The 25,857-nt window shown below is 36.5% G+C and overlaps 1 protein-coding gene across 2 annotated transcripts; it reads left to right on the top strand.

Moving 5' to 3' along the window:
* Nucleotides 1–1,215: 1,215 nt before the first annotated feature.
* On the top strand, nt 1,216–25,515 carry raf1b (Raf-1 proto-oncogene, serine/threonine kinase b). 2 transcript variants are annotated; one of them, XM_048172585.1, is made up of 17 exons: nt 1,219–1,360; nt 3,688–3,914; nt 5,243–5,364; nt 5,484–5,586; nt 5,667–5,824; nt 9,505–9,591; nt 12,451–12,604; nt 13,067–13,091; nt 13,177–13,274; nt 13,523–13,640; nt 14,795–14,879; nt 15,034–15,210; nt 18,087–18,133; nt 18,263–18,381; nt 20,317–20,448; nt 22,103–22,237; nt 24,794–25,515. In XM_048172585.1, the coding sequence occupies exons 2-17, from the start codon at nt 3,717–3,719 to the stop codon at nt 24,929–24,931; spliced, it is 1,896 nt and encodes a 631-aa protein (XP_048028542.1). In that variant the 5' UTR covers nt 1,219–1,360; nt 3,688–3,716; the 3' UTR covers nt 24,932–25,515. The 2 variants fall into 2 exon arrangements, with proteins under 2 accessions (XP_048028543.1, XP_048028542.1); XM_048172586.1 differs by lacking the exon at nt 9,505–9,591 and having other exon boundaries at nt 1,216–1,360.
* Nucleotides 25,516–25,857: the final 342 nt, after the last annotated feature.

Genomic DNA, 25,857 nt, shown 5'->3' with positions numbered 1-25,857 from the left:
TTATATATGCACTTAATATCTAATGCAAATACATTTATATTATTATACTATATTATATATTATATATGCACACTTAATATCTAATGCAAACACATATTATATTATATTTTATTATATATGCACACTTAATATCTAATGCAAACACATTTATTGTTATATTTTATTATATATGCACACTTAATATCTAATGCAAACACATATTATATTATATTTTATTATATATGCACACTTAATATCTAATGCAAATACATTTATATTATTATATAATGTTATATTTTATTATATATGCACACTTAATATCTAATGCAAACACATTTATATTATAATATGTTATATTTTATTATATATGCACACTTAATATCTAATGCAAATACATTTATATTATTATATAATGTTATATTTTATTATATATGTACATGTATACACATACAGACACACAATCATGCAGTCTAAAAATGCTGGGTTTAAAACAACCCAAGTTGAGTTGAAAATAAACCCAGTGATAGGGTTTTAACCTAATGAACAGGTTGTTTTAACCCAACCATGTTTGGCCAACATGCTGGGCAGTTTTATTTAACTCAACTGTTGTTTAAAAATGACTATATGTCTGGCTTAAAATGAACCCAAAATAGGTTGGAAATTAAAAATCAGACACACAATTACTAGAGGCAACAATACTAATCAAAAGGTGTTTTTTTTATTTTTTTTATAAGAAATTTAATAAATGTTTATTGTTTGATTATTTTCATTAAACTTATTAATAAATGTTACTTTGGGTTCATTTTAAGCAGCAATACAGTAATGTTTAAAGCAGTAGTTGGGTTAAATAAAACTAACAGCAAACATTTAACCTGGGGTTTGTCCATTTTCAACCCAACTTGGGTTGTTTTTAACCCAGCATTTTTAGAGTGTATGTTTGTGTGTCTGTGTATGCATATATATATATATATATATAATAAAATATAACATAATATAATAATATAAATGGGTTTTAGAGTGTATGTAGCTTCGAGATATTATGACATTGAAATGTTTGAAAGCTTGTTGTAGGCAACATTATCATTGGTAAACCTAACATTAAGATTGCATTATTTGTCGTTTGCGAGATGCAGAGAGAAACGTTCTCCTGTGCATGAGGAACAATTATTCAGCATGTCACAGAATGCACTAATTTGTGTTTCACCATCACTCTCGCGGTCAGATCAGCATGAGTGTCTGTGTCTGAGAGCCGCTCAGACCTGCTCAACAGGTTTCTGATGTCAGAACAATGAGCGAGTACAGAGGAGTTCAACCCAACATAGTTGCACAGTTACTTTCCGAGCAAGAACAGGTGGATATCGCTGTGGCTCATGCAAAATGGGTGAGAAACGTGTTAGTCTTGGCTGCGAATTCTGTGTAACTTGCATGACTGGTATGGTGTGGGCAAACCATCTGATTGTGAAACATTGCCAGGGCAGAAGCATCAAGTTCTTCATAGGAAGAACAGTTAGATCTGGGTTTTTATGATACTGTGCGTTTCTCTACTATAACAGTTCCTGACAGATATCTGTCACCATCTGCGCTTCTGCTCTTAGTGGCAATGACTTGATGACTAATGTTTCTCACTCACACGACAGAAATATGGCACTTGTTGGGTGTTTTGTGTGTGTTTTGTTCTGAGAAACAGTGGATATAGTCTTGTCCAGGTGAATATCACATGTGCTTGAGGGGTTCCTGTCCATTTCATTTCCAGGCAGTTTGTTTTACGTTTAAGCATTGGTTTCAAGATTGTGTTTCTGATGCTTAATGTTGTTATAATGACTAATGAAGCACTGTTTCTGAACTCCCTCAAACACCTCCATTTGTAGTCTTGAGTTTTCTTTCCAGGAACGAACACGTGACAATATTCCTCATTTAAATAATTAATATGCAGACTAAAGGGGCGGAGCCTGGTTGAGTTAGTTAGTAGTGTGGCGGTGTGGTGTGAAATCACGTCCCACCAGGAATCGGGTCTCCTTTAGGACCCCAAGTGATCCCATTTGTTCAACAGGCTTTTAATGGGTAGTATTTTTAGCGCCTGATTATAATTCCTGCAAAATAACGTTATGATTTATATTGTTTAAAATGCGTCATAATGACCATTTAAAGGATTAGTTCACCCAAAAATGAAAATTCTGTCATTAATTACTCACCATCATGTCGTTCCACACCCGTAAGACCTTTGTTCATCTTCAGAACACAAATTAAGATATTTTTGATGACATCTGATGACTCAGTGAGGCCTGCATTGCCAGCAATGACGCTCCCTTTTTCAATGCCCAGAAAGCTACTAAAGACATATTTAAAACAGGTCATGTGACTACAGTGGTTCAACCTTAATGTTATGAAGCAACGAGAATACCTTTTGTGTGCCAAAAAAACGAAATAACGACTTTATTCAACAATATCTAGTGATGGGCGATTTCAAAACACTGCTTCATGAAGCTTTACGAATCTTTTGTTTCGAATCAGTGGTTTCGGAGCGTGTATCAAACTGCCAGAGTCACGTGAACCATTGAAATTTCGCAACGTTTCGAAACACTTATGACATAACGAATCCTCGTTTACTGAAATCACGTGACTTTGAGTTCTTATTGTTTTTTAATTAGCTTATGTACTAGCATAGCATACGTATACCCGAGTAGCCTACTAGCTTAGCTTATATTATATTAAGTATGTTTTTTGCTTCCAATGTCTGTTTACCAGTTTGTTTTATTATGCAGTGCATATGCATTCATTTTATATGTCAAGCATGTTGTTTGTGCACTTAATGCAATAAACATACAATAATTAGTCATTATATCCGATTATTCGATTTCTCATGACAGTGGTTATGGTAAGGGGCGGGACATTTCCCAAACACACTTGAAGCACTTGACCAATCACAACACACTGCTCCAGCCGAGCAATCAGAGCACAGTGTGCATTTCAGAAGGAGGGGCTTCATAGAGACAGGAACTAAACAGAGCGTTACTGACAGACTGGGAAAAGAGGAGCTGCAACAATGAGGAAAATAATCAACATTCAAGCAGGAAAACCTGTTCTAGTAGAGCACAAAAACACAATCAAGTCTAAAAGTGCTTAATATGCTTTTTTAAATAGTAATTTTATTGTTGTTATCAAGCTCAAAATTGGACAGTTGTTTTGTGTTTCTGATGTTTAGTCTTATTAAAATGACGTTATGCTCATTTTTAGACAATTAATAATTATTTTACAAAAAGACCGACCTTCTTTCTTTTGAGAAAGCAAAAGTGTGTGCTTCTTTTAACGTGATACACATTCATCGTAAAAATGTTATCAGTTTATTATTATCATCTGAAAAATATTTGGCCGTTCTTTTGAATTATTACTTGTCAGAGTTATTCATCCTTGACACATCAGGAGCTGGGCTCACATGTAATAGAAAGACTGCGTTACAAGACATTAGATGAAGTCTTGTTTATAAAGCGTACGTCTGCTGTTTTGAAGGATTATTGCTGCTAGTCACGTAGTCGCATTATAAACACAATACCCACTTCAGAGTGGCTGGGACTAAATGAGAGCAATGGAAGTAGGAAATATTAACTGTATATCATGTTTCACGTGTGTACAGTTTGGGCCTCATCTCTGACCTCAGGTCAGTATGTTTGTGAGGTCGGGTTAGTTATATTTCTTCTGTTCTTATGCTAGATTATTGAAGTCCGCCGCTGCCTGCCGGGATGGAGCATTTTCAAGGGGCCTGGAAAAGCGTCAGTCATGGGTTTGGATGCAAAGACTCGGTGTTTGAAGATTCCTGCATGTCTCCCACCATTCTCAAGAACTTCCCGTACCGGAGACTGTCAGATGATGGGAGAATCATAGACTCTAAAACTAGCAGCACAATCCGCGTCTACCTACCCAACAAACAGCGGACTGTGGTAACGATAAAATGATCTGTTATTTTCCAACACCATCTGTGAGGGTTTATGATGAGCATGGAGTGTGCATTTTATCATTTATTCTAGAGACTTAAGACCCGTTCACGGCAAGAACGATAACTGTAACAATGGTTGAATTCCAAACTGTGTTTTTGCGCCCTTGAAGGGCACTTTTGGAAGGGGACGCCATTTGCAGGTGCGTTCCAAATGAAAGTGAACAACTCAGTCCCTTTATGAAGGGCCCTTATACATGTCCGTTAGCAAAGAGCACGTGTGTGAAAGCTTGTATCCGCCACTGAATAAAAAATAAAAAAGGTAATTGCGACTTTTTATCTCACAATTCTGACTTTTTTTCTCGCAAATCAGACTTTTCTCGCAATTGTGAGTTTATATCGCGCAAGTTTGACTTTTTCTCACAATTGCAAGTTTATATCTCACAATTCTGATTTTTTGTCTTGTAATTGTGTTTATATCTTACAATTCTGAATTTTCTCTCGCAAATCTGACTTTTTTTCTCACAATTGCAAGTTTATATCTCAGTTCTGACTTTTTTCTCGCAAATCGGACCTTTCTCGCAATTGTGAGTTTATATTGCGCAATTCTGACTTTCTCTTGCAATAGCACGTTTTTATATCACAATTCTGACTTTTTTCTCGCAATTGCAAGTTTATTTCACAATTCTGACTTTTTTCTCGCAAATCGGACTTTTCTTGTAATTGTGAGTTTATATCGCGCAAGTCTGACGTTTTCTTGCAATTGCAAGTTTATATCTCACAATTCAGATTTTTTTCTCGCAATTGTTTATATCTTACAATTCTGAATTTTCTCTTGCAAATCTGACTTTTTTCTCACAATTGCGAGTTTATATTGTGCAATTCTGACTTTATAACGCACAATTGCATATATCTCAGTTCGGACTTTTTTCTCGCAATTGTTTATATCTCACAATTCTGACTATTTTCTTGCAAATCCGACTTTTTTCTCGCAATTGCGAGTTTATATTTCACAATTCTGACTTTTCTCACAAATGCAAATTTATATCTCACAATTCTGACTTTTATTGTTTATGGTCATGTAACCCAGGGTGAATGTTTTATCATTTATGTTCATGTGACACAGGGCGAATCTATCTTTATCGGTCGTTATAGTTATGGTCCTCGGTGTGAACGGGCCTTTACATGGGAAGGGCCTTGATATAAAAGCAGGTTTTTTTACAAACTTACAAGTGCTCATCGATATAATGCTAAAGATCTATGTAACCTTCGCATGCATGTTCATACCTTTCTTTTGCATTGAAGTGATAAAATATGAGAATTGTGTTGTTATAGGTGAATGTGCGACCGGGTATGACGCTGCGCAACTGCCTCATCAAAGCCCTGAAAGTCCGTGGACTTCAGCCCGAATGCTGTGCCGTTTTCAAGCTTCTTCGAGAACCTACCAGTTCCCACAGGTTTGAAATATATTGTATATCTGAGTGAAACAGCTTTGCAAACAAGAACAAATCTTCTGAATGCTGAATACTATCAATCTAATGTTCAGTTAATGAAACCTCAGTGTTGTTTTGTGTAGTAATAAGAAGCGTATGGATTGGAGCACTGATTGTACCACACTGGTGGGAGAGGAGATGCTGGTCGAAGTCTTAGATCACGTCCCGCTGACCACGCACAATTTTGTAAGTTTCCGTTGTGTGTGTTTGGATTGAGCTGCCATCATCTTTATAACAGTTCTAACATTTGACCTTCCCCTTCACAGGTACGAAAGACATTTTTGAAGTTGGCCTTTTGTGACATATGTCAGAAGTTTCTTTTACATGGCTTCAGATGTCAGACGTGTGGCTACAAATTTCATGAGCACTGCAGCACCAAAGTGCCCACCATGTGTGTGGACTGGAGCAACATTCGACAGCTTCTGTGAGTGTGCAAAACCACAGACATCAGAACACACACCAGCTTTAGTCATGCCTGAAGGGCTCCCACACAGTCATGCACATATCGGCAGCAGCCAGTTGCGTAGACTAGTTTAATTTAATTTTACATGTTCTGGTTTCTTGGTCTAGAAAAGAACATCAAAACAAAGTCTTGGAAGAGTCACAGAAATACTCTAGTTTTGGGCTGTCATGATTCCTCGTTTAAATTCGAGTACTTGATTTAAAAAAACCCTTGATGACAATTTACCTGTGTCGAGTAACCGGCAAAATACCGGAAGTGACGCATTCCACAGACAAGAATCCTTGAACCGCATTATTAGACCATTTTCAAAGGCTGCGCAATATATTGAAACCATTTAAAAATCATACTATAGCATAGGGCAATTGTGAATTCACAATTCCTGCGATTCAATTAAATAAACATATGCCCTGCGGGTTTAATATATCACTGATTCTTGAGATGAGGGACAAAACATGTTAATGAACCATGTAAGGGAACAGGTTTCTGAAAAAAAAATTTTTTCTCAAAATGTACATTTATTCGGTTCGGAACTTAATGTATGTCAACTCCGTCAGAGTTGATAAATACTGACAGTGTTGACAAACTGATGGAGTTGACAAATACTGATGGAGTTGTTGAGATGACAAAAACGGACAGAGTTGTTGAGATGACAAAAACGGACGTAGTTGACAAATATTGATGGAGTGCAGTTGATAAAAACTGACGGTGTTGACAAAAACTGATGGAGTTGAACAAAACTGACGGAGTTGACAAATAATGACGGAGTTGACACTGACGGAGTTGACAAATAATGACGGAGTTGACTTGACAAATACTGACGGAGTTGACTTGACAAATACTGACGGAGTTGACAAATAATGACGGAGTTGACTTGACAAATACTGACGGAGTTGACAAATAATGACGGAGTTGACAAATTGATGACAAATACTGACGGAGTTGAAAAATACTGACGGAGTTAACATGACGGAGTTGACAAATACTGACGGAGTTAACATGACTTGACAAATACTGACGGAGTTGACAAATACTGACGGAGTTGACAAAAACTGATGGAGCTGACTTGACAAACACTGACGGAGTTGACAAAAACTGATGGAGTTGACTTGACAAACACTGACGGAGTTGACAAAAACTGATGGAGTTGACTTGACAAATACTGACGGAGTTGACTTGACAAACACTGACGGAGTTGACAAAAACTGATGGAGTTGACTTGACAAACACTGACGGTGTTGACAAAAACTGATGGAGTTGACTTGACAAATACTGACGGAGTTGACAAAAACTGATGGAGTTGACTTGACAAACACTGACGGTGTTGACAAAAACTGATGGAGTTGACTTGACACACTGACGGTGTTGACAAAAACTGATGGAGTTGACTTGACAAACACTGACGGTGTTGACAAAAACTGATGGAGTTGACTTGACAAACACTGACGGTGTTGACAAAAACTGATGGAGTTGACTTGACAAATACTGACGGAGTTGACAAAAACTGATGGAGTTGACTTGACAAACACTGACGGAGTTGACAAAAACTGATGACGGAGTTGACTTGACACACTGACGGTGTTGACAAAAACTGATGGAGTTGACTTGACAAATACTGACGGAGTTGACAAAAACTGATGGAGTTGACTTGACAAATACTGACGGAGTTGACAAAAACTGATGGAGTTGACTTGACAAATACTGACGGAGTTGACAAAAACTGATGGAGTTGACTTGACAAACACTGACGGTGTTGACAAAAACTGATGGAGTTGACTTGACAAATACTGACGGAGTTGACAAAAACTGATGGAGTTGACTTGACAAACACTGACGGAGTTGACAAAAACTGATGGAGTTGACTTGACAAATACTGACGGAGTTGACAAAAACTGATGGAGTTGACTTGACAAACACTGACGGAGTTGACAAAAACTGATGGAGTTGACTTGACAAACACTGATGGAGTTGACAAAAACTGATGGAGGACTTGACAAATACTGACGGAGTTGACAAAAACTGATGGAGTTGACTTGACAAACACTGACGGAGTTGACAAAAACTGATGGAGTTGACTTGACAAATACTGACGGAGTTGGCAAAAACTGATGGAGTTGACTTGACAAACACTGATGGAGTTGACAAAAACTGATGGAGTTGACTTGACAAACACTGATGGAGTTGACAAAAACTGATGGAGTTGACTTGACAAATACTGACGGAGTTGACAAAAACTGATGGAGTTGACTTGACAAATACTGACGGAGTTGGCAAAAACTGATGGAGTTGACTTGACAAACACTGATGGTGTTGACAAATTTGCCTGGCAAGGCCAGACTGATATATCTTCTACAAGATATATCAGCCTGGTCAGTCCGCCCTCCGTTGCGATTTGAGTCAACTGCAAACCGTACCGTGCAATCAGATTCGTTTATTTCAGTGACGTAATCACGTGTTGTTCAGTGGAGCAGTTTTGTTTTGTTTCTCAGTTGTAGCTGCCTTAATAAGCATATCAAAAATGCCCAGATTTATCCCACAACTATTTACAGAAACTATTACACCGGATGATGGAGTTGACATGTTAAAGCTGTGACCGCAGAGACTTCAACATTGTATAAAATATAAAAAACTATAAAATAGGGCTGGGCGATATATCGCATGCGATTCTCACGCGCATTTCGTCAGTAAAGCCGGTTCCCTGATTACCGCTAAATCGCCATCACCTGCTTTCAAATGGAGCGCCTTTTAATAGACAGAGCCGTAGTTCACGGACAAGCCACGCAAAATCGCGTTCAGTATCGAAGATGAATCGAATCGAAAGGACTGTGTGTCCTACTGTGAGATCCACAATGAACAGGAAATAGTAAGAGCTCCTCAGAGTTAAGGAAGACCATGACATTGCCTGATTTAATCAGAATTATAAATTCTTTGACACAAAGTGAGGACACAACTTTGATAGGCATTTTTTTTTTATGGATAAAATAATTCAACACTTTTTGCATTGTTTGATATATTACAGGTCTCTGCCTTTCAATTTAATTTAATTTATATTTTGATGCATTTTTAAACACTTTGTTTAGCAATTTTGTTCTTTTTTTTTTTATTACAACAAAAAATATATATCTGATTATTCGATTAATCATCAAAATAAGCAACCGATTTCTCAATTATTCGTCAAAATAATCTACTGATTACTCTATTACCAAAATAATCGATAGTGACAGCCCTACTCTAGTGAATGTTTTTCTAGTGAAGTGTCATTGGAGCTGAGAACCCAGTTTATACATGATCTATTATATTGCAACCATGCTGATTTGTGTAAAGTGGGGTTCAGTGGCAATTTAACAGGCAGAACACTCTTCTTTCCTCTATTTAAATGAAGATAGACATGTGTGTGTGGTTCAAGGGAAGTCTCACAGAAAGAGTTTTGCATAGAGGCGCTCATACCGTAGATGCCTATCAATGAAAATCAGGTAATGCGGTACAAAGGTCCATTCTTCTGCTGCAGAATTCATCACAAAGATGAAAAAACAAACTCATAATGCTTTTTAAGGAAAATCTTCATTGGTCCATCTTTTAGAAATTAGTTATTGAGAATTAGTTATAGTCATGTTATTTAGATCAATGCCCTTGCGTTTTCCCAGGCTGTTCCCGACTCCCGGAGAGAACGGCACTCCGTCACTCCCGCCCCTCTCGTCCCGTCGGATGCAAAACTCTAAATTCTCCTTCAGGTAAACAGAGTCTGTGTCTATATTTAGCTCAGATGTAGTGATCTGACCCGACAATCCAGCGTTCCTCTGGAAATCAGAGCATGTCACAACGTCACCTTTTTTTTTTTTTCCTTGTATTCAGGGTATTTAATTATACTTGTAGTTCCTTGTATGAGATTTTATTTTACTTCTGTTATAGTTTTATTACGATTTAATTTATTTATATTTCAGTTTTAGTTTTATTTATTTCCAGTTAATAATTTTAGTACTTCAACTTATTTCAGTTTATAATGCAACATTTCTAATTTTCATTTACTTTGTTTTTCAGCTAATATTTACTTTTTCTAATATTTACTAATATTAAATTTTTCACTATATATAATTGTAATATAATATAATATAATATAATATAATTAATATAATATAATATAATATAATAACATTTACATTTGTCCATTTAGTACTGAAATGATTGCTTTAGAAAGGTAATCTTCAATACAGCATTTGTGGAGATTTGATTATTACAGATAATAATTTTGTCTCTCAGTTCTACACAAATAACCATTAATTAACATTAATTTAAGTAACCTTTAAATACACAGTTTTAAAAGTATGTCCACATTATGAGATATGAGACTCATCTGATAGAGTCGCTTGATCTTGTCTTGTGAACTTGCATCTAGTTTTTCAACTTTGTTTTCAAGACATCAAACCATTTGGTAACTTTCACCCAAAATGCGCTGATACTCAGCAGGGACACCATCTGTGAAACGCAGTAAAAACCCATCCACAGGAATACAAGCTTCTTTTTTTAAAATGTTTTTTTGTCAAACAAGATTTAAACTAATGTACTGGGCAAGGCCTTGTTTTGAATTTTCCTAACAATTTTTGGTTCCCAGAAAGTTCTTTTTTAAGGTTTGTTTTTGGTTAGACAGGAAAGTTTTCTTAACGGAAATAGAACAGTTTTTGGTTAGTAAAATGTTATTCTAATGTTCTCAGAACGTTCCTCTAACCTCTTTAAACCGATATCACTACCTCACTGTACGTCAGTAATCATCAGCACACCCGCGACCCAGTATAGTACAAGCGGTATGGATGTATGGACGCCTGTAATTAGTATTATACAAAATATCTTGTTTTTATTTATTGTTTAATTAACAAAAATAACTAAATAATTACCTAAAAATAACCATTATGGAACGTTCTGTACAAGTTATTTTTAGTTTATTTAAAAATAACCTCCCTGCAACATTCTGGGAACGTTATTTTATGGTTGCAAAAAGTAAATCCTAAAAAGAACGTTTCTAGTATTTGGTTAAAAAAAAATTAACCAAGCAGGAACCAAATACTAACATTAGGGGTATCGAACCAGTTACAAATTTCCAAAAACCATTGATTCAATAAGAAACGTGCATTTTGATTCTGCTTATCGGTTCCTGTGTGCACATTTTAATGTGATTTTAAACCATTCAAGCGCAAGAGGACTCGCACGCTGTTTTCTCTGCTGCATGCACAGAAAAAGTGATTTTAAAGGCACAATATGTAAGATATTTTTGGATTAAAATATCCAATAACCACTAAAACAATGTTATATATTTTGTTGACTTGTGTACTCACATTATCCCAGATGTTTCCAAGAATGTTTAAATCCAGAGAAATAATCAATTTTAACCAGGACATGGACCATATCCGTGTGTTGTCTATCAATGACAACACCAAAGGCGCTTTAATGTATTATGTGTTTTATTAGACAAGGGAACAACTGTTTGGATACATTCATGTTATATAGCTCAACACAGCAAGTCAGCAAGTATTAAATCTAATTTTCTTGATTTATAGCGAGTACCATGTTTTACCATGACTAATATCGATCTATCTTACTGCAGTGTGCAACAAGTGTCTCACAGCAGTCGCCGAGTGAACACACAGAGTAGCATTATAACAACTTTCAGCACACAAATGTATCTAATATGATAAAACAGCACTGCTTTATCCCACATATGACCGGAAGAAGAGGAAGCGATGACACTGGCATAATAAAAGCACCCCGACATCACAGCGTCATCATGCAAAGCCTTTGTTTTGAATAAGCGACCTCTAGTGGCAAAAATTACACATTGTGCCTTTTAATGTGATTTTAAAGCATTCAAACTCAAAGAAGACTCCGTTTTCTGAAAACAAAACAAGCGCACAGAAAACTGCCTCTCATATATTGGATCCGTGTAGTTCTTAAAGTGACAGCAGCCTAATATTCCTGCTGCCGTCTCTATAATAATGTTAATCAAACAACAAAAGATAAAGAGAGAATTCACACACTGTTCTTGACTGAATAACTTTTGTAACAAAAATGTTTTTTTTTAATGTATTTTATTCATAAAGTGCAGTGTTGTTTTACATTTGATTCGTTTTTGTACCTGAATACCTAAAAATCTTAAAGCACTTTATTTCAATCATATCTTTGTTCACTTATATTTATTTGTGCAAAACCATAAGCAAAAGTTCCTTGTGTAAGTGTTCTTTAGCCTGTTGATTTTTGTTCATGGTATTCAGCTACAATTAAATGTTTTACAATAAGCCATACAATAAAAAATATGATATCTAAGGTTTTTTTTTACCTTATTAGAATCAAAATCAGGAATCGATAAGAATCAGAATCAATAAGAATCGGAATCGTTAAAATTCAAATGATACCCAACCCTACTTAGGGGAACGTTCTGTGTTTTCTGGGTCATCTTCTTTAGAAAACAGTGAAATTAAAGTTCAAATTGTTGAATCAAATGTAGGATAGACTAAAGACATGATTTAATAGTAAATCAAGACGCTCAAAGACTGATCTGAGGCCTTTCAGATAATGTCACTGACGTGGAAACCCTTCTCCAGTCCCTATCACAGATACTCCACACCGAATGCATTAAACTACATCACTCCCATGCCGTCCGCTGGCGTCTCTCTCAGTCATAAAGTGTTGTCCACATCCACGCCCAATGTCCACATGGTGAGCACCACACAGCCGGTCGACGAGGCTGCTTATCAGGTGAAATGCTTTTCTATCCTCAAATCATCATTGACTTTCAGGGCCAGATTTACTAAACGGGTCAAATGAGACCACAATCATATAGAAGCAAGTTCTGTGGCTGATCTCAGACAATGAGCGAATTAAAGAACTCCTTTACATAATGACCAGCACAATCTAACAAGAGCATTGCATACTAAATATAATGTGGCTCGGCAAACGATATGTTCAGATAAATGGGTTAAGACATGCTTTCTTGGGGTGCTAAAAATGCCAGTAAACTGACTAGCGCAAACCTTAGTAAATGACAAGGAAACTCCTCCAGATGCATAAGCAATATGATCAGCTGCAGAAATAACTGTGTTCACACTTTCCATCGTTAGTAAATCTGGCCCCGAGTTCTTTATTTGGATCCTAAACTATGATAGTGTCTTCTCTCAAACATTTCCATATGTTAAACATTACTTCCCTCTTTATTCACAGGAAGCCTTAGGGCGTGATGAATCAGGTAAGGGTTTTTCCTGACTCTTTCCGCAGAGATTTCACAGCAAAGCTATAAGGCTGAAGTCGTTCTTTGTCACATTCGTTCACAGGAAGCCCTCAAAATCTGAGCCCAACCGAGTGGCCCAAAACCCCGGCTCCGGCTCAGCGGGAGAAAGCGCCTTCAACCAACGCTCAGGAAAAAAGAATCGTAAGCGTACTTTACAGTAACCTTTCCCCGAGTCACGCTAGCTTGAATCATCAGATTATTCTACACTCTTAGAGAAAAAGTTTCTATAGAGAGCCAAGAGCTCTTTTGATGCCAAAAAGGTTCTATATAAAGAAAACAAAGTTCCATAAAGAAGCTTTTCCTCTCAGAGTGTAGTTTAAACGTGATTTCACTGTGGAGAAGGTTGAAACATGAGCTGATGGTCCAGTGGTTTGTTCATTGGTCACCAGCGTCCACGAGAGAAGAGAGATTCCAACTACTACTGGGAGATCAAGACCACCGAGGTGATTCTGCTCTCCAGGATCGGCTCAGGCTCGTTCGGCACCGTCTTCAAAGGGAAGTGGCACGGTAAGAGTTCTTTCTCATCCCGGTTTTAGGGGCTCCACAGTGTTGTTTTGTTTTCAAATTGTAGGTAATATATGGTTAATGTATCTAATACCATGATGTGCAACAGTACATCACGGCACCTGTTAGTGGGTGGGATTTATTAGGCAGCAAGTGAACATTTTGTCCTCAAAGTTGATGTGTTAGAAGCAGGAAAAATGGGCAAGCGTAAGATTTGAGTGAGTTTGACAAGGACCAGATTGTGATGGCTAGACGACTGGGTCAGAGCATCTCCAAAACTGCAGCTCTTGTGGGGTGTTCCCGGTCTGCAGTGGTCAGTATCTATCAAAAGTGGTCCAAGGAAGGAACAATGGAGAACCTGCAACAGGGTCATGGGCGACCAAGGCTCATTGATGGCAGGCCTGTGTGGTCCGATCCAACAGACGAGCTACTGTAGCTCAAATTGCTCAAGAAGTTAATGCTGGTTCTGATAGAAAGGTGTCAGAATACACAGGTGCATCACAGTTTGTTGCGTATGGAGCTGCATAGCTGCAGGCCAGTCAGGGTGCCCATGCTGACCCCTGTCCACCACTGAAAGAGACAACAGTGGACACGTGAGCATCAGAACTGGACCACGGAGCAATGGATGAAGGTGGCCTGGTCTGATGAATCATGTTTTCTTTTACATCACGTGGATGGCCGGTGCGTGTGCGTCTCTTACCTGGGGAACACATGGCACCAGGATGCACTATCGGAGGAAGGCAAGCCGGCGGAGGCAGTGTGATGCTTTGGGCAATGTTGGGTCCTGCCATCCATGTGGATGTTACTTTGACACGTACCACCTACCTAAGCATTGTTGAGACCGTGTACACCCTTTCATGAAAAAACGGTATTCCCTGGTGGCTGTGGCCTCTTTCAGCAGGATAATGCTCCTGACACAAAGCAAAAATGGTTCAGGAATGGTTTGAGGAGCACAACAACGAGTTTGAGGTGTTTACTTGACCTCCAAATTCTCCAGATCTCAATCTAATGGAGCATCTGTGGAATGTGCTGAACCATGGAGGATCGCAAGTCCGTCAACTTACAGGACTTAAAGGATCTGCTGCTAACATCATATTTACAACTGAGGGAAATATAATGTTTAAGTTATTTTATTTTGAGTTGTATTGTCTTTTCAGGTGATGTTGCTGTAAAGATTTTAAAGGTGACGGATCCCACACCAGAGCAATTGCAGGCCTTTCGCAATGAAGTGGCTGTTCTCAGGTAAACCAACAGCACAACCCAAGTCAAATGATTCCATTATTCCCAAAAATGAGTTTAAACACTGTAATCTTCGTTCACTGCCAGAGTCTGTTCAACGCTGCCAACATGCAGTAGATTTGATCCCACTGAAGTTGTTTCTGTGTTGTTGTTTCAGGAAAACCAGGCACGTCAATATTGTTTTGTTTATGGGATACATGACCAAGGAAAACCTGGCCATTGTGACGCAGTGGTGTGAAGGAAGTAGCCTCTACAAACATCTGCACGTGCAAGAGACGGACTTCCAGATGTTTCAGCTGATCGACATTGCCAGACAGACGGCTCAGGGCATGGAGTGAGTGTTTGGATCCGCTGATTGATTATAGCTTAATGAAGGGCGAGGGGTCCAGCCCTGATCAAAACACACCTGAAGCAGCTATTCAAGGTTTTAGGTATCACATCTCAAAGGCGTGTGTGCTGACACAGGGCTAAACCAACACTTCTCAACCATTGCAGCCCTAAATTATATTATTTGCTACATGCAAATTATAACATGCAACTAAGCAAATAATCCTCTATGGTTCAGATAGGAAAATTAGCAAGCTTATCATCTTTCAATACTAGGGGAAAATGCTTGCTTACATTTGTTCATGTCAAAGGCTGTGCATCTGAAGAAACTCAATGGTATTTTGGCATAAATTGATCTGTTGCTTTCTAGAAGCTAGTGAACTAACAAGAGCAAAACTACACACAGTAAAAGCAAATGCAACACAAGTTACACTAAATACCGATCTCTAAGTAAACATGGGTTTTGCCGACCATGTGTGGTGGAAAACAATTGAAATTCAAGAAATGTTTAGAAGCTGAAATTGTCAGTATTTTAATTCATCCCATGTCATTGTTAATAATTTTATTACCGTTTATGGTAGCGAAACATTCAGATCTGTGTTCTGATCCAGAGAGAGCAGCTGTCATGTATAGGTATGAGCTTCACAGTCTTTTCAACCAACACAGTATCATTATTTCTGTCTTAGAATAATTCAAATGATCACAGAAGTACTGGGATAAAAGTTTATAGTTCAGATATACACACTGATGTCTACGTTAGTGATTAGTGAATCACCTTTTGAAAGAAACTTGATGCTTCAAATAAAGATTGTATCAATTACATTGTTACACCAGTAGGTGGCGACAAGTGATGTCACCGAAGAATGAATTTGTCATTGAATCATTCTTTCAAGAGATTCGTTCAAAAACACTGATTCATCCAGTAACGAAACAAGTGAAGTCTTTATGAGTGAGTCATTGAATCATTCATTCAAGATTTTCATTCAAAATACCGATTCAACCAGTAATGACAGAAGTGAAGTCTTTATGAGTGAGTCACTGAATCATTTATTTAAGAGATTTGTTCAAAAATGCTGATTCACCCTGTAATGAAACAAGTGAAGTCTTAATGAGTCATTGAATCATTCAAGAGATTTGTTAAAAAATGATGACTCATCCAGTAATGAAACAAGTGAAGTCTTTATGAGTGAATCACTGAATCATTTATTCAAGATATTCATTCAAAAATGCTGATTCTTCCAGGAATTAAGCAAGTGAAGCCTTTTATGAGTGAGTCATTGAATCATTCATTCAAGATTTTCATTCAAAATACAGATTCAACCAGTAATGACAGAAGTGAAGTCTTTATGAGTGAGTCACTGAATCATTTATTTAAGAGATTTGTTCAAAAATGCTGATTCACCCTGTAATGAAACAAGTGAAGTCTTAATGAGTCATTGAATCATTAAAGAGATTTGTTCAAAAAAGCTGATTCATCCAGTAATGAAACAAGAGAAGTCTTTGAGTCATTGAATCATTAATTTAAGAGATTCATTCAAACACTGATTCAACCAGTAATGAAACAAGTGAAGTCTTTATGAGTGAGTCATTGAATCATTTATTCAATATATTCGTTCAAAATACCAATTCAACCAGTTATGACACAAGTGAAGACTTTATGAGTGAGTCACTGAATCATTTATTTAAGAGATTTGTTCAAAAATGCTGATTCATCCAGTAATGAAACAAGTGAAGTCTTTATGAGTGAATCACTGAATAATATATTCAAGATATTCATTCAAAAACGCTGATTCACCCAGTAAAGAAACAAGAGAAGTCTTTGAGTCATTGAATCATTCATTTAAGAGATTCATTCAAACACTGATTCAACCAATAATGAAACAATTGAAGTCTTTAAGAGGGAGTCATTGAATCACTCATTCAATTGATTTGTTCAAAAATGCTGATTCACCCAGTAATGACTCAAGTGAAGTATTTAGGCTTGTTCAAGATGCATCAGCACTGCACAGACCGATCGGCGTATGACATCAAAGTACCGCGAAAGCGATTCAAAAGTATAAGGAGTCATATGCTCTCTAAACGCTCTCGTGGTGCTTTGATATCATATGCCGATCAGTCTGCACAGCGCCAGTGCATCTCAAACAAGCCTATTGAATGATTCATTCAAGAGAATCGTTCAAACACACTGATTCATCCAGTAATGAAACAAGTGAAGTCTTTATGAGTGAGTTAAACTGATTTATAAAAATAATAATTCAAACTAACAACAAATGCAGCTAATAACATTTTGTCAGACCCTCTAGTAAATGACATGTTATTTTGTTTAGTTGTCTATCCAGAATCATGGGAAAATATACACTACTGTTCAAACGTTTACATTTTTACAATATATTCACATAGAAAATGGCAATTTTAAATTGTAATGATATTTCACTGTTTTTACTGTATTTTTGATTAAATAAATGCAGCCTTGGTGAAAAAATCCAAACTTTTGAATGGTAGTGTATATGATTATTGATGCATTTGATGCGTTCAGGCTGTCATTCTGTTCAAATTTGGACACATTTGTGTGATAGTTGTAGTTTACTAGGCAATCGACGAGGTAGTGCAACACAATGAAGACTCAAGCACAGCGTTCTGTCATAGTGTTTGATGGCATAGTGTATTTTCAGTAGCAGATTCACATTTTGAGCTCATGATACCATCAGCTATTAATAGAAATGCAGCCAGGTTTAAAAATAGAACAAAATAGGGTGGTGTTTACATGTAAACTCAGAGGTGGTTTTGTCAGTTAACTGGTTTCCTTTAACAGCATGCTTATCATGTCTAACATATAAATAATATATAGAATTAAAATAACTCTTCATATCTTCTCTCTTCTAGTTACCTACATGCAAAGAATATCATCCATCGAGACATGAAGTCAAACAGTATCTTTTACCATCTTGTCCATTTTATGTTTTCTTATTTCTGTAACTTTGGTTACGATGCAAAAAGCAGCTTATTTTTGAAGCATGTAGTGCTTATGGCGTCATAAATTCCCTTAACGGGATGCTCAGATATCTTCCTGCATGAAGGATTGACGGTGAAGATCGGTGATTTCGGTCTGGCCACAGTCAAAGCGCGCTGGAGCGGCTCTCATCGGGTGGAGCAGCCGTCGGGATCCGTCCTCTGGATGGTGCGTTAAACCCCATTTAAGATATAATACACACATGCTATATGTTACTCTCTATGCTTACAGAATCAGTTCAGACTGTCTGTATAAATGTGTGGCCACTAGTGGAAATGCTGTTGTTGGTAACACTTTACAATACGGTTCCATTTGTTAACAATAAACAATAATACTACAGCATTTATTAATATTGGCCAATGTTAATTTCAACATGCATTTTTAAAATCAAAAGTTAATGCACGGTTTACTAACATGAACTATTGTATTTTTAACTAACATTAACAAAGATTATCTAGATGAGTAAAGTTAGATGACAAACTTAGATGTTGGCTTGACAAAGCCAGGTCTGAAAGTGTAAAATAACTTTGAAAAGCTTGAGGTTTGATGGTTTTACTCAAAAAAAAAAAAAAATGTTACTAGCATGTCTTAGCATGTTGCTAACATGTTTTAGCACATTGTTAACATTATCCTAGCATGTTTTAACATGTTTCTAGCATGTGTTAGCATGATCCTGGCATGTTTTAACACATTAATAACATGAATTAACGTTTTAACTAGTGCAATTGATCGCGATGAATCACATCTAACTTAAAAGTTTGTAAATATAAATATTAGGGCTGTCAAACGATAAATTTTTTAAATCTAATTACATGATGTGCCGATCAATTAATCTAATTAATCGCAAATTAATTGCACATCAAATTTGACTGCGAAATTACCCCCCCCCCCCCAAAAAAATATTTATTTATAGTCTCATAATTGTGTAAAGCATCAAATAAACATTACAAAAAGTAGATTCAGAAAGAATGTTTTTATTTGATTCAACATAGAATTTATTACAGATATATTTTTATATTTATTAATATGGAAATGTTATATTGTTTTTTTTTTTAAACGAAATTATAAGAAACTAAAACTGCCAGTAGGTGGCGGTAAATGTCTAAAATAACACAATATTAACTTACATTAAAGGGTTAGTTCACCCAAAAATGAAAATTCTGTCATTTATTATTCACCCTCATGTCGATCCACACCTGTAAGACCTTCGTTCATCTTCAGAACACAAATTAAGATATTTTTGATGAAATCCGATGGCTCAGTGAGGCCTGCATAGCCAGCAATGACATTTCCTCTCTCAAGATCCATTAATGTACAAAAACATATTTAAATCAGTTCATGTGAGTACAGTGGTTCAATATTAATATTATAAAGTGACGAGAATATTTTTGGCGCTCCAAAAAAACTAAATAACGACTTATTTAGTGATGGCTGATTTCAAAACACTGCTTCATGAAGCTTCGGAGCGTTACGAATCTTTTGTGTCGAATCAGCGGTTCGGAGCGCCAAAGTCACATGATTTCAGCAGTTTGGCGGTTTGATGCGCGATCCGAATCATGATTCGACACAAAAGATTCATAACGCTCCGAAGCTTCCTGAAGCAGTGTTTTGAAATCGGCAAGTAGCTAGCATGCATTAACATGTCCTAGGATAGTGATTGCTTAAATACTATTTGTCTTATTGTACAAAAGTGTTGACCCCCTCAATCAGTTTTGATCGTCCGATTTACGAAAACCATAAGTCAGATCAGTTAGAAAATATATACCGAGTCTGAAGGTCTGACCTGAGTTTGGTGGTTGCAGCTTGAAAGCTCTAGAAGGAGATACTGTATAAAATTTGGTCTTAATAGAAGCTTAAATAGTAGATATTTGTCAAGCCAATATAATAAATGCTTTAAAAATATATTGCTCAATAATAGATGATCATGGCCGTTTGTCAGTATGCATTCTTAGTCAAAAATGTTTTATTCCTAAAACTTCTTTCCAGGTTAAATTTGATTTTTAAACACAGATTGTAGGTGTGGTCTCAGACTTTTTCCCTGATGATGATCTGAGTTATACATAATAAGAAATAATGTTTTATTGCTTTTACTTGCTTCTTTAGGCTCCCGAGGTCATCCGGATGCAGGACAACAACCCGTACAGTTTTCAGTCGGATGTGTACTCGTACGGTATCGTCCTGTATGAGCTGATGACAGGAGAACTGCCTTATTCTATGGTTGCAAATAGAGATCAGGTGAGATTAATGTGTCAAAATCACATGATCATGGATCTTGAACATTGAGCTACAGGTTTACCATGAATAAAATAACACAGTTTTGACTTTTAGATACTTGTTTGGTAGATATTTTTTAGAGTGCCCATATTATTCCCTTTCATGTTGTGTGTAGAAAAGGTTTGCAAAGTTTCAAAGATAAAATGGAGTTTTTGTCTCCTAAAAGAAAGAAGCGATTCTGAACTGAAACAAGTCGTCAGTAATTCAGTCTCACTTCCTACTGAACCTTGTAACTAATTTGCATAATGCCCGCCTCTGGTCTTCATTGGCTGAACAGCGTCTCTTTGCCCCGCCCTCAATCACTGTAGTTGACTGGAAGAGTTTGGTTCGTGTCGTTCATGTCGAGAAGACGCTGTTTTCTGCTGAGATTGATACGGTAAAACCGACGCCGTCGTTACTGTTCGTATCACTGCGAATCAAGAGCTGAGATTCAGATATGATAATGAGCCTTTGGTTTCTGACCAATCACAGCAGAGCAGCTCTCAGAAAGGCGGGGTTTAGAGAGACCGAATCCTTGATGGAAGCGTTTCAGACACTGAGAGAAAAGAGCTGATGCTGCAGTGGATATTATGAGAGAATTAAAGTGTTTTTGATCTCGGATGAATGTGAACCTGTTGTAGGAGACGAGAAACAACATTAGAAAACTTTTAAAATAGCATAATATCATTAGAAACAGGAGTCTTTAGGAGTAAATGTCATGAAAACTGTACATTTTTTTAAGAAAATGCAGCTTGTTTTTAAAGAACCTAAAGATTTTATGCATTTCACATTATTTTTTGACTATTAAGTACATTTGAAACCTCAAATAGTAATGTAGATCATAATAGAATGAGCTTCATTTTTTCAGATTATAAGATTCGCTCTCAGAGACTTCTGTTGTAGACTAGCGTTAAACACTCAGGTTATTATACAGCATTAGCTGCAGTGCATGATAAAGGCATTGCATCAGTATTCAGAGTGACTGAAGTTGTTCTGTGAGCTCATGAAGTGTTTGGCAGTGAGCCGGAGCGCTCTGGACGCTCACCCTCGAGCCCAGCGGCTAAATTTAGGCGCCCAAAGGCTAAAGGTCCATTTTTAAAACCAGTCACTGGTTGTGTAGCCTGTAAAGCTGCTTTGTTGTGTGAAAATGAGAGGCGAAATGAAGGTGATTTTAAGTTATATTAGGTGAACTAGTAGGAAACAGCACTATTATGGTTCAAAGTCTGTTAGTTGAGCAAACCTCTTACTCAAAGTATTAAACTCCTATTTTTTTTATGTTTTTGAAAGAAGTCTCTTCTGCTCACCAAGGCTGCATTGATTTAATAAAAAATACAGTAAAAATTGTGAAATATTATTGCTATTTAAATCAGTTGTTTTCTATGTGAATATATAGTAACGTGTAATTTATTTCTGTGATCAAAGCTGAATTTTCAGCATCATTACTCCAGTCTTCAGTGTCACATGATCCTTCAGAAATCATTCTAATTTGATGCTCAAGAAACATTTTGAATGGTAGTGTACGTCCCTATCGTTTACACGATCAAGCACCATTCGCATTGTGCAGAAGATGTAAAGATCTAGTTTCCTTTTTTCATTTTAAGCATATATTAAGGTTCTTCCCTGTTTCTTTCTTTAGATCATCTTTATGGTGGGTAGAGGTTATCTGACCCCTGACCTCAGTAAACTGTATAAGAGCTGTCCTAAAGCTATGAAGAGACTCGTCGCTGACTGCATCCAGAAGTCCAAAGACGACAGACCGCTGTTTCCACAGGTAACATCACTGCAGAGAAGAGCTGCACGATTAATCGCTAAAAGATGAAGATCTTATTCCTAAATGCCAGTGATTCGACTCTATTAAAGCTTTGACAAGTGAACATTCAGATCTGTGTTCTGATCCAGAGAAACAGTCTTTTCAATCACACAGGATCATTATTTCTGTCTCACAATAATTCAGATTATCACAGAAGTACTGCGATAAAAATGTATAGTTCAGATATAAACACTGATGTCTACAGTAGTGATCAAAATAGAGTATATCACCTTTTAAAAAGTAACTTGAAGATTGGTTAAAAAATATATTTGTCATTGAATCATTCATTCAAGAGATTCGTTTCAAAACGCTGATTCGTTCAGTAATGAAACATGTCTTTACGAGTGAGTCATTGAATCATTCATTCAAACTGATTTTTAAAAAAAAAATATTATTTCAAATTAGGGCTGTCAAGTGATTAAAATTTTTAATCTAATTAATTGCACAATGTGGTTATTAATTAATCGAATTAATAGCGAATTAATCACACTTCAAATTTGGCTGAGAAGTCATTATTGTGTTAAACGAAAAAAGCAAATAGACATTACAAAAAGTAGCTTTAGAAAAAAAATGTTTTTATTCGATTCAACATAAAATAACGTAAATGTAAACTTTTAGGCTTCAACAACCATAAGTATTTATTTTTGGTTGAACATTTGAGTCCTTCATTCGATTCGTTCAAACAGCTGATTCATTCAGGAATTAAGTAAATGGCTCTCTTTATGAATGAGTCACTGAATCATTTGTTCACCCGATTGATTTGCTCAAAACGCCGATTCATTCAGAAAGGAAGCTTCGCTGTGTGTTGCTCGGAGACTCACAACAATTCTGCTCTGGCTTTATAGGTAATATTTTCATTGGCAAAATTGAGCAAAAGCAGACAATATTGTGTCTAAAATTTAATGCAATATTAACTTATTAAACTGTTGTTTAAAATCAATATCACATTTGCTATTCTGGACAGGAAAACAGAACTTGTGTGATATTGTGCTCGTTACTCCTGTGATTATTGCTTAACTGTATCGTTATACAAATATGAGACAATTTTTTTCCCTGATAACTTGAATTTTAGGGGCATATAACTGCATTCTATAGTGAGCTTCATGTTTTGGTGCATTAAATGCGTTAAGAATTTTAATGCATTATTTTCCCCCATAATTAATTAAGTTAATGCATTAAATAGACAGCCCTAGTTCAAATGAATTATTTTTTTAAACTGCAGCAGTTAACATTTTGTCAGATCCTCATGTAAATGTCATGTTATTTTGTTCAAAATCGTGGGAGAATCTTGATCTCCATTTTAAACAAAAACAACAAAAAAAAAAAAATTATTTATTAATTTATTTATATTTTAATTCAGAATATTTTTGAGTATTTTGGATTCAGGAGAGAGGATGTGTCAGAGAGCAAGGTAATTTGCAAGACCTGTGAGATTGCAACAGAACAGGGCAATACAATAAACCTGTTCCAGCACTAGAAACGGCGGCATAAAAATCTGTATGATCAATGCATGATGACAAAATCCATTGAAACTAACAAAAGCCAGCCTGAACCAACTGAACAAGTCTCCATTGTTCAAGAATTTGCAAGCATCATGCCTTATGAGAAAGGATCAAAAAGGCACAAAGAAATTGCCGAGGTGATCACCTAACATATATGCAAAGACATGGTGCCTAATACAAACACTCGACAAAAGATACCACCTCTGTTTATCAAGCTGTTAATACTATGTTATTTAATTGTGAAATGTTTTGTTATGCACTTCTTGTGCACTGAATACATTTAGAATGTAGCATATTTGAAAAAGCAAAATAAATAAAGTCGAAACTGCAATATTCGTTAAAAAAAATTGCAATATGATTATGTTGACCATATTGCACAGCCCTAATATAAAACATAATCAGTGCTTATGTTAAAAAAAATAAAAATAACAGATGTCCTGCAACAAATATTCACTCTTCAACTTTAAATAAAAAACAGCCATTCACTGCCAAGAGTGAAATGTGTAGTAAAATACATTTTCAACCATTTAGATGACAAAACAACTTTGCATAAATTATAGTAATATTATGCATTTTTATTGTAATGCTCAAGTAGTAATTACCATGTCAAAAAGCATAAATAAATTAAATTTAATACATTAAAATTAGTTCCGTGCATTATCAAAAAGAAATGAAATTATCCGTGGGGTCGATCTAAATGATTTAAATCATTTTTTTCAGTTATAGACCATAAAAATGTCTTAACTGTCATAAAAATAATGTCCAAAATAGCTTACGTTTTGTTGTATTTTGGAATAAGTATGATGTGTAAATGTTCTCATTTTGTTCAATTAGAACCGCTTCAAATATTCGGCCCTTATATGTGTTTTATGATCTTCTGTTGTTTTAAATCAACTACAGCTGTTGGTTATTAAGTATTAGCTCTCATGGACAGCAGTTATGAACAACATCTTCATGTAATGACAGTGTTTGACTGCATCAGTGACGGATTGCTGTGTGTTCCTGTCTTTCACAGATCCTGTCCTCGATCGAGCTGCTCCAGCACTCGCTCCCCAAAATCAACCGCAGCGCGTCCGAGCCGTCGCTCCACAGAGCCTCGCACACCGAGGACATCAACGTCTGCACTCTCGCGCTTTCATCCGCCTTCAAGTGAAGCGTCGTGCTCGCTTCAGCCCAGGACACGTTAGCAACCGGTCGGCAAACGTACTCCAGCTATCGGCGGACACAGTGTTGGTCATTTATGTGCTTCGTCTAATATATTCCGTGTGTTAAGTCAAGAATTTCAGTTGATCTCTCTTCCCGTCTGCCGGGAGGGAACAGCCAATCGCACTTTCTTTACACGGTTCACCTGTTGTGTCTAGCTGTATGGCAAAGTTTGAGTGGGAAATACCCAGAATAATCACGCGAACTGCCGCTTTCTCACGAATCCTACAATCACGTGTGGCTGAAATGACGTGTAAATATTCCCTAAGTGCCAGTGCCGCGGACGGCCGTGTGCCGGATGTGTGTTTTTATCAGCCGTACAGGGATCACTTCATGATCACGTGTCTCTTTGACTTTGAGTATGTTACAAAAATCAAAGAAGAGTGGGTATTAACTTTATTATAAAACTTGTTAGGGATTCGTTTTTTTTTTTTTTTTTTTTCAGCTTGTTACTGCTTGTCATGGAGAATTAACTTGTAAACTTGACAGATTGTTTATGCATTGTATTTTAATAAAATTAAGTTAAATACACCACATAAGCTGTTTTTTTTTTTTTAATTATTCATACTTAGTATGAAGCTTTGAGTGGATTATCGCTTTTATAAAACAGCAGCAATAACAATAATATAGCTGCATGCAGCAATAATCGGGGTTCAAGCGCTTTAAGGCCTTTAAGCACATGAGTAAAAAAGGTATTATGTTTTATTTATTAACCACTTAAATAAGGTATAGAAAAGATAATTTACACTCAATACAGGGTATATTTTTAATATTTACTAAGGAAATATGGTTTTTGCACCTATTTAACAGTTACAGCGCCACCTATGGGCTGATCTCCATAAAAGGTTGCATGCTTGTTCATAATCATGTGTCGCA

Source organism: Megalobrama amblycephala, linkage group LG21 (genome assembly GCF_018812025.1).
Source record: "Megalobrama amblycephala isolate DHTTF-2021 linkage group LG21, ASM1881202v1, whole genome shotgun sequence".
NCBI classification, from domain to species: Eukaryota; Metazoa; Chordata; class Actinopteri; order Cypriniformes; family Xenocyprididae; genus Megalobrama; species Megalobrama amblycephala.
The sequence above is the reverse complement of the archived record's forward strand: the minus strand, read 5'-3'. Positions and strand labels throughout refer to the sequence as shown.

Coding starts and splice junctions, on each gene's coding strand:
- raf1b (XM_048172585.1), top strand. CDS start 3,717: ATGGAGCATTTTCAAGGGGCCTGGAAAAGCGTCAGTCATGGGTTTGGA. Junction 5,825..9,504: donor AGCAACATTCGACAGCTTCT/GTGAGTGTGCAA, acceptor GCGTTTTCCCAG/GCTGTTCCCGACTCCCGGAG. Junction 13,641..14,794: donor CTTCAAAGGGAAGTGGCACG/GTAAGAGTTCTT, acceptor TTGTCTTTTCAG/GTGATGTTGCTGTAAAGATT.